At 33.4% G+C, this 9,429-nt stretch overlaps 1 protein-coding gene across 1 annotated transcript; it reads left to right on the forward strand.

The window, feature by feature from the left end:
- The first annotated feature begins 222 nt into the window (after window positions 1-222).
- Window positions 223-4,824, forward strand: LOC135120616 (uncharacterized). Its single transcript, XM_064044950.1, has 7 exons — window positions 223-310; window positions 359-516; window positions 559-1,553; window positions 1,607-2,121; window positions 2,184-2,240; window positions 4,281-4,334; window positions 4,386-4,824. The coding sequence occupies exons 1-7, from the start codon at window positions 223-225 to the stop codon at window positions 4,805-4,807; spliced, it is 2,289 nt and encodes a 762-aa protein (XP_063901020.1). The 3' UTR covers window positions 4,808-4,824.
- Window positions 4,825-9,429: the final 4,605 nt, after the last annotated feature.

The raw sequence follows: 9,429 nt of genomic DNA on the forward strand, positions 1-9,429 counted from the left end.
TGTGTGTGGTAAGTACTATACTTTTTGTCAACCTAATTTTCTGCTAACTATGCCTATCTATGCATAGATTTTCAAGTGGAAGAATTAAATCAACCGATGTGTTCTGTATCTCGTTCAGGAACATCTAGTTTCACCTTAAACGTGTCAAAATGTCTGCCCATACAAACCCTCTATGGACGAGAAGTGAAACTCCCCATCTTAAATGATATTTTCCTAACAGAAATGTGTTTCACGTCTCTACCAAATAGCCTTACAAATGAGGGAATAAAAAGCTTTATTGAGTCTAAAGATATTCCACCTAAAATTAAAAGTAGAAGTCATCATTGTGTATTTTGCAAAATATTAGTAACTTCTATAGGGAGGCATTTAATCAACGTTCACGGTGACCGCAAAGAAATGCAAAAGATATGTATTTTGCCACCAAAAAGCAAAGAACGCAAAGCATTACTAAGAGATCTTAGACTACAAGGAGATCAGTTATACAATGATATGGTTCAATTATCAAAAAGAATTCCGGTGAGAAAACCAAAAGTCTCACACGTAATCGATTTTGTGCAGTGCCCTTCCTGTGGGGCACTTGTTGGGAGAAAAAACTATAGCCGACATAATAGAGCCTGTACAGGGAGAAAACCTAATCGGCAGAGAGTTCTGTTTGAAGCTTTAACAAAGAAACGCGTGGATATATCTTCAGGGTATGTTGAAGATAAACTTCTAGAAGAATTTCTAATACCACTAAAACACGATCAAATAGGGAAAACCATACGTGAAGACACACTTCTTTTATTAATGGCAAGACATTTTGCATTGGCACATAAAGGTAACCCACAAAGAACGGCTAATTCGAGGTCCAACATACGGCAGCTTGCTCAGCTTTTTACAGAAATGCAGTTCTTGAATCCGACAGTAACCGAATTTATGGATTGTTTAGAACCTACAAAATATAGAACGCTGATGCAAGCTATTTATAATATTTGTGGTCTGGATGAATCTTTTAAATTTCTTAAACCGTCGTCTGCTGTACAATACAATCATTTAATAAATAAAGCCATTCGGACTCTAAGAAAATTACACTGCGATGCTGAGTTACCACCAACGCATGAAAAAATAATTAATTTGAAGAATTTTAAATTTATACATACGGAATTTTTCAATACGTACATTAGCAAAACAGCATATGCAAATGCTTGCAAAAACTCCATAATGAAAAATGTTGAATTACCTACGATTGATGACATAAGAAAGTTTGTGAATTATTTGAAAGAGGTTTCTGAATGTCATTACAACGAACTTATGGAACAAGGATTTATTTACACTGCATGGAGAGGATTAGGAGAAGTTTTAATGATACAAATTTTAGTATTTAATAGGCGAAGGGTATGGGAAACGTCGGAATTTCTACTTCAGTTATTTAACGAAAGAAGAAAAGTTACAGACGAAGATAAAAAAAATATGAATCCCGTGGAAGTTTACCTTTGCGATAGATATAGTATAATGAAAGCGGCTGGAAAAAGGAGTCGGCGTCTGCAAGTGCTAATTGATAGTGTTCAAGAGAAGTAATGAATTCAGTTGAATATTTCCATACATTCGCCTTATTTTTATATTTCAGACAATTGATATTATACAGTCGGTATAGAAAGGAAGCTAGAATTTCAGACGACAATATATTTTTGTTTCCATCTGTTTCTTCCAAAAGAAAACATTTGGACGCATCTTTTTGCTTAAAAAAATTTGCAAACCGATGTGGAGCAGATCATCCTGAAAGATTAACTGCCACCTATTTGAGGAAGCAAGTTGCCACAACATCTCAAATGTTATCTATGGATCATAATGATCTTTCAAATCTGGCAAAATTTATGGGACATACAGATGCTGTACATCAAGCAAACTACCGGATGCCAGAAATTAATATTTACGTCACCAAGATGTCGCGATTCTTGTCGGCTGCTACCGGAGAAGATGTGAACCTATACAAAGGGATGAAAATAGATGAAATTCCTGTGGAAATTCCCGAAATGGATCATGTACAAGTAATTCCGGATGTAGACGACATTGACTTAGATGAAATGCCATTTGATAAAATTGGTACTGAGGTCCATAGTGGTTTAGAAGAAGATTTAACTAGTACGTGTAAATAAATTACTGTTACCCATGTAATAATTCCAAACCATATTATTCTATTATAGTTTCTCCATCCAGTGAGAACACTCAACAAAGCAGCACCGGCGTCGTTGCAGTGAATGGTAGGTATAAATAACCATAAATCTTTGTCATTTCTATTGAAACACCACTTGTTAATCGTAAATTTGGCAACGTTCATATTCAGACAATTTTCTAACTAAAAGCCGTCGTCAATCAACCGAAAGCTGTCACCAATTGCTAAATTTTAAACAAAATCAGCAGACGGTGTTTCAATAGAAATGGCAAAAACAATATGCTTATTCTAAGTTTATGTCTTGACGGGTCTTAATTAAAGTTAAGTAGGTGTTGGTTATTGACTAAGGAACACTATGTTATCCAGTCCTATTAGTAAATAATTATCAAATCAAAATTAAATAACGATTGAAAAATGAAATCATAATGTCTTTCCAGTATTAGACATCTAAAAAGTGCTAGCCTGGGTTCTGTGACAGTGACATTTGATTATTTTGCACACATTTCAACAGATTTGCTTTGCTTCAATTTCGTTGCCACTGTTAACATTAACTTTTTAAAATAACAGACATCGAAAACTTTTCCACAGCAGAACAGTGATACGCTTAGAACACACGGTGTTAGAACTAATAAGTGATTTATTAACTATGTCAATTTTTCGCTTCAGATGATATTTGTCATTTTTAAATTGGTGATATAAACGTGTTACTCTGTTTTATATAAATTGACAATGTAGGTCGATTAACAATATTAAAGGCCTGAATTAGACCAAGATGTCGGAATAGTAAAGTTTGTGAAGAATAAATTATCGAATTTTGAATTGATGAAACGTCACATTAAGACAAAGACTACCAATATTTAAAGGATTTTATTGTCAATAAATTCCGACTGAGCTAAGTTCTCTTAAACAGTAACCAGAAAAAGAACAAAAGTTAATTGCGGAGGGAAAGAGAATATTTTGGAGTCTTTGCTATCAGAGAGAAACGGAAGGTCCCACTCCCTGTCGGCTTCTGTGAAGTTGGTGTGGTATTTTTTTTCTTGACGAAATTATCAAAATTTGAAACACCCATCCACAGCGAATGGCATATGTAAAAATAGCGTCACTTATTACTGTAGGCCTAGCCACAGAGGAGACCTGTCATAATTTTTCCAGGATATCGTAAAACTTATTCTCTCTTTTTTCCACCACCGGTACTTTGGGTTATGCTGTGAGGAACAAGAATAACAAAACGCTATTTCATTTTAACTTAAGCAGATGTGCGAGAGAGAAAACACATAGCTCCGTCTGTCGGAGTAAAACCCGAAATTTGAAACAGGTTCTCAAACAGTTATATTTTATTGCAGGCAAAATGCAAAATCGAATAAACAGTTTCCACCGTACAGTTGCACAATCTTAATGGGTTTTCCCATTAGTAAGCTACTCTGAAAATTAAACATAACACTAACTTAATTATCATTTACATTTCATCTGTTTCATTAAACATCTCCTTTCAAGTTCAACAAAACAGTACCTCTTGTTTGACAGCTTCTGCTTTGTACGCACCTTCCGGTAGATTTTTAGGACCGCCCCTAAAATGTTGGCAATACGTATCATCTCAACCGCAATGAGAGAAAGTGAGATAAAAATAGTAACGTTTGACAAGTATTATTTGTTACGGTTTTACAAGACTATGGAATTCTTATAACTATAACAAATAGATTTTACAGAATGACGTTTTCCGGATTACATGCGCGAATTTACTTTTGCCTTACAAAATGCGTGTGAGTCACATAGGCCAAAATTTCTGGCACTACGCACGCGCTGTCGTCACCAACACTTTGATATTTTTGACACATTAACATAAGCAATAAGAAACCTATTATGGCAAATTAATTTTACTGACTTCTGTAGGTTTAATGGTGTCAATTTTTCGTTGCCAGTAGGTACTTCCGGTAGATTCGAACAGAAGTATTTACGACACCAAAATTTTACACACGCCTGAGAAAACGGTAACGATATTCAGCTACCTTCTATTGCACATGAAGGTTTCGGTGCGAAACCATGTTTTTGGGCTAGTACTCTCTCCATTACATTTTCGCCTCCCTGATGACGAAACAACTTCAAAAAATTGTTAATCTACTTGTTATAGGTACAGAAAACCCTGAGTACACCGATGGCATTGAAGAGGTCATGTGCAATAAAGGTATTATAAGTTAACGACAACGTTTAATCTTTTTATCACCCATATTCTTAGTAGTAAGGACAGCAATATTAACTCCCAAGAAGAATCTACCATTCAAAGCAAAAGACAACCAATTAGTTGTAACCCCACAAAGAAAAGGGTCTTCAAAAAAAAAGTACGACTATTCGGTAGTAAATAGTGGAGGCACAACGCCAAAAAAGAGAATGTCAGCCTGTAAAGCAAGTAATAAGCAAATGGTGGTAACTCCAACTAGACAACGACATGTTAGAATTAAAAAGACCTGGACTAAAAATGAGAAGGAAATTATGTTGAAAGAATTTGCGAATTACATCGATCCAGATAAACCATATCCCCCAATGAGGATGATTGAAAAAGTTAAAATGAAATATCGTGACATATTTAAAGACCGTGCTGTATCTGGTATGTACATGTGGATACAAGGCGAAAAGCGCCGTCGTAAAGCAAACGACTAAACCAGTCATATGGTTTGTAGGCAAGTAGGTATAAGTCGCATGAACTGAAGAAACTTATTAATCATCTTTTTCAGCTAAACAGACGTGAAATGATTTTTGTTTTTCTGTCAGTTTCGAAGATGAATAAAATTTACTATATTTTAAATGTATTGATCTTCATTATGACCTCTGTACCAAATCAGCTTGAATTGTTAGTGATGGATAAGCATTAGTGCACGTTGCATCAAATTTATGCAAATATACAATAAATGCATTAACATATGCAGAGATATGAAGATGCATATGCTCCAAAATAAAAAGAAAACAATAAGCAGAACTCAATTTATTTACAAATTACAAAGACAGGTTTATTGAGCCTAAATTGTATTAGAAAAAATAACTACATAAATAACATTTATAGAGGATTTACGAGTAGTTGACAGGTTAATTTTTTTTTCTACACTTACTTTTTATTGGACGACGTTTTGGTTTTTTTATTTTAAACCTTCTTCAGAACAATTAAACAAAAAATTAAACACACTAAAAGACGTTATAGAAAGAAATTTACGCTCTTAATACCTAACGCCATTTTTCCAAAAATGATGTCGTGCCTTCTTGAAGAATAAATTCAGGAAAAGGTTTAATCCATAAACTGATTTAAGATATCTTCAGTTCAAGACAACATTCCTTCGACCTATAGCCCCTAGAATACACATAGTATCGTCAGAGAACATAGAGAGGCAACATAGAGGCTGATTTTGTAAAACCACCCTTATTGACATTGAAGTCCTCAACCGCCAAAGGCAAGCGTCAAATTTAAATAGTCGATGCCAATAAAAACCTTGCTTCACTATAATTGTAATTCGTGTGACATGAATGAAAGTGAAGGAAACAGTAAGCAGCTTATAATATTCTGGTAAATCTAGTGTCAATTTGTCGAAAATAAAACGCGTCGTTAAAAATATTATGACATTTCTCCAAGCTACTTTTGTTCCTAGTTAGAAGCAAACACTGCTACCAACATAAATTGAGAAGTCCTCAACCGTCATTTGATTTAAACTATGGCACTTCTCTATATTCTCTGGTATCGTCACCGTGGAGCAAACCTGGCGGAAACTTAGCAAAAACAAAAATTATTGACACCATTTGACAGACCGCGTAATTTAAAATGATTTTATGTTAGATTTAAAGAGTTTGTAGTTTACATACAAAATTTGGATTGTTAATTTGAATAAAATTCAAAAAATGTGTTGATTATATAAATATTAATTAAATACAATCAATGAAATCTTATTTAATTAATTATTAGTTATATTAATTGACTTTAAATAAGAATAACGTGCACGCAAAGACCACGTGACCATAACGATTTACGCGCTGTCAACCCTCTGCTGACAAAAATTGGTCCCAAACTAAGGAATTTTTTTGCGTTACCAACTGCATTTGCTCCACTCGTACAACAATGGATGACGGTACTATGTATTTCTCGGAGCTATCCTTCGACCATAGCAAACATATATTATTGTAAAATCACTTTAAATGTAAACTAATAAAATTTTGCAACATTGCTCAAAAAAACCGAACCCGCAAAACACTGATCTAGTCTATTTCAGAACTCCGTTCGCTTAAGCCATAAACTGCCCCAAACATTGACAGACTCCAGGGTTTCTCAACCGTCGGTCGCTTGAAAGGTGATAATTCTCAAAAATCACTGCTACAATGGAGCAAGCGATTCGTTTTGTTTGACTAATTGTAAAGAATAAAGAAATAGGTTACCTTTAAAACAAATGCTATTTCAGCTTCTCTTGTACATGTAAATGCAGTGTTTCGACATTTTTATCGTCACTGTTTAAGCATTGAGTAAATCACTATATCATACAAACCTGCTGAAAGTGCACTACGGTTTTCTTGCTTCAATTCGTTTGTCCTATACTGAAAGACAAGGACACCCCTAGATTCAACGCTTACTGGTAAAAAGAAGGGGACAGCTTGTTCATTAACAAAAGAAGCCCGGTAAAATCCTACTTACTGGGTGATAATTGTTGACTTACAATCACCCCGGTTTGTGGATAATAGTGCCACATAAGGTGTGCCTTGTGAGGTAAGCGTCGTACTTTGTAAATCAGCTCTTAAGACACTTCTAAGGGATCCCTAAGCGACGCCTTATGACGAACTGTGTTGAGGTGTTTAATTTATTTAAAAAATATATATTTTCCTGCTACATAAGCGAAGGTACATAAGGTAATCTCACAACCATAAGACGTAGTCATTTAAAAATGTTGTTAAGTAAATCCCACTTGGAATTAGCAACATGATATGCTGCTTTGCCTATGGTTTTATAATGCACTATTTTTGTAACTTTGCACATATGGGTTGTTCGTAAAAAAATACAATAATTCTTATCATTAAATTTTACAATTTATCTAAGAAAATAATTAATAACGGATTTCTTTGAAATTTTGGCAAGACATTAACATTGGCTTGAGAATTACAGGACATTGATTAATAGCTATTTAACCAACAAGTTTATTAATAATCGCGATATTTTAACGCGACAAACGTGTTGGTGACAATGCTTTTTCGATGATCGAAATTTTATCAAATTACTGAAAATTCAAAATATGAGTTATGCAACCAAACATACAACTGAAAATTTTTATGAATAAACATTAATTTATTAGATTTAGATATCTCCAAATCATGATGAATGCTTAAAGTGGACCGATGCATAGCATACTTTGGCCACATGCGTGCTATTAAGCCTTTTTCGGAAATTTCGGAGAACGATGCGAGTAATGTGGATTCCGGATACCTTACAACGTACTTTCCGGTGCACCATGCAAGAGACTCACCATAGATTTTTTGGTAAAGCACTTTGCTTCTTTCTGGAAGTAAATTTAGTGAAGCCAATTTGTATTTTCTACTTCCGGAGGCGTTAAAAAATCCATTTCTATGCAATTTTCATTTTGAATCTTGATTCAGAAAATTTTTGACATTCAGAAATACGATATTTTAGGTATGTAGGTGTATATCTGGTTGCCTAAAATCATGCATTAATATCCCTTATTAATAAATCATTTTCGTACATAAACCATACATTAATCTCCTGATTAATAAACGATCACCGGAAAAATTTATTTATTCATCCCTTTTCAAAAAAATTGCCAACGGCCTCTGTAAATTTTGTTAAGCAAATCTTATTTAAACAGAACCTCTATTAACAATTATAGTTCAAATTATGTTAGCTTCCTTTCTACACGTAGTGCGTCAATAACAGAACTGAATTTCAGTTTTCAAAAATTATCAAAATAACATGCTTTATACAGTACCGACGAACTGAAAGACGATAAATTGTCTGAAGTAAACATTTCTCTAAGTGTGCTGCACTAGAAATTTTAATGAAAAAAGAAATAAAAAATTTAAAGTAAAGTAAGTAATTGCTAGACATGAAACTTTTGTTCAATTCAAGTCTACTAATTTTTTTAAATTTAACTTTGACTTATCACGTAATTATAAATTTCAGCGTTTTTAAACACTGATACATATGTAACGATGCTACAGTTAATTGGAATATAAACATATCTATTTTAAAAAATATAGTTTTAGGTTTTATAGAAAGATCTTTTGTAGGTTAAGCCTCCATGCCAAAATGGCATAGGCGGACTGAGTTTCGAATAAACCAAAATATCAGATAACAATGCAACAAGGTGTTTCTTGTATGAGGTAAGCGTCGTACTTTGTAAATCAGCTCTTATGACATACTCCTACAGGATCCCTAAGCGACGTCTTATGACAAAGTCCGATGAGGTATTGAATTTATTTATAAAAAATATATTTTTTTGCTACATAAGCGGAGGTACATACAGAAACCTCACAACCATGAGACGTAGTCATCTAAAAATGTTGTGAATTAAATCTCACTTGGAATTTGCAGCATATGTTGCTTTGTTCACTATGCACTATTTTTTAACTTTGCGCATATGGTTGTTCGTGGAAAAAATACAATAATTTTAATCTCAATTATTTTTTAATAGCGGATTTCTTTGAAATTTTGGCAAGACACTAACATTTGCTTGAGAATTACAGGACCACATTGATTAAAATTTATTTATTCATCCCTTTTCAAAAAATTGATGACGGCATCTGTAAATTTTGTTAAGCAAATCTTATGTAAGCAGAACCTCGATAAACAATTATGGTTCAAATTCTGTTAGCTTTCTTTCTACACGTATTGCGTCACCATCTGAATTTCAATTTGCAAGAATTGTTAGAACAAAATGCATTATATTATACCGGCAAACCAAAAAGGAATAAATCGTCTGAGGTAAACATTTCTCTAAGTGTGCTGCAGTAGAACTTTTAAAGAAAGAAGAAATAAAAAATACAAAATAAAATAATTGCTAGATATGAAACTTTTTTTCAATTGAAGTCTCCATAGTTAAACTTATATATGGTTAATATGTGCAAAGAAGAATAATAAAATTTACGCACAAGAGTGCTTTTTGATACTAGGTAGCTTCTTCGTTTTCATAAAACAAAATTAAATTTCCAAATATTATATTTTTGAATATTTGCTACTAATGTTTTCAAATTTAAGTGTGAATTATCACGTAATTATGAATTTCAGCGTTTTTGAACACTGA

This window comes from Zophobas morio, unplaced genomic scaffold, assembly GCF_036711695.1.
Source record: "Zophobas morio isolate AGI-343-1 ecotype UQ-CSIRO unplaced genomic scaffold, CSIRO_AGI_Zmor_V1 ptg000005l, whole genome shotgun sequence".
NCBI classification, from domain to species: Eukaryota; Metazoa; Arthropoda; class Insecta; order Coleoptera; family Tenebrionidae; genus Zophobas; species Zophobas morio.

Coding starts and splice junctions, on each gene's coding strand:
- LOC135120616 (XM_064044950.1), top strand. CDS start 223: ATGTGTTTCACGTCTCTACCAAATAGCCTTACAAATGAGGGAATAAAA. Junction 517..558: donor AATTATCAAAAAGAATTCCG/GTGAGAAAACCA, acceptor GATTTTGTGCAG/TGCCCTTCCTGTGGGGCACT. Junction 4,335..4,385: donor AGAGGTCATGTGCAATAAAG/GTATTATAAGTT, acceptor CCATATTCTTAG/TAGTAAGGACAGCAATATTA.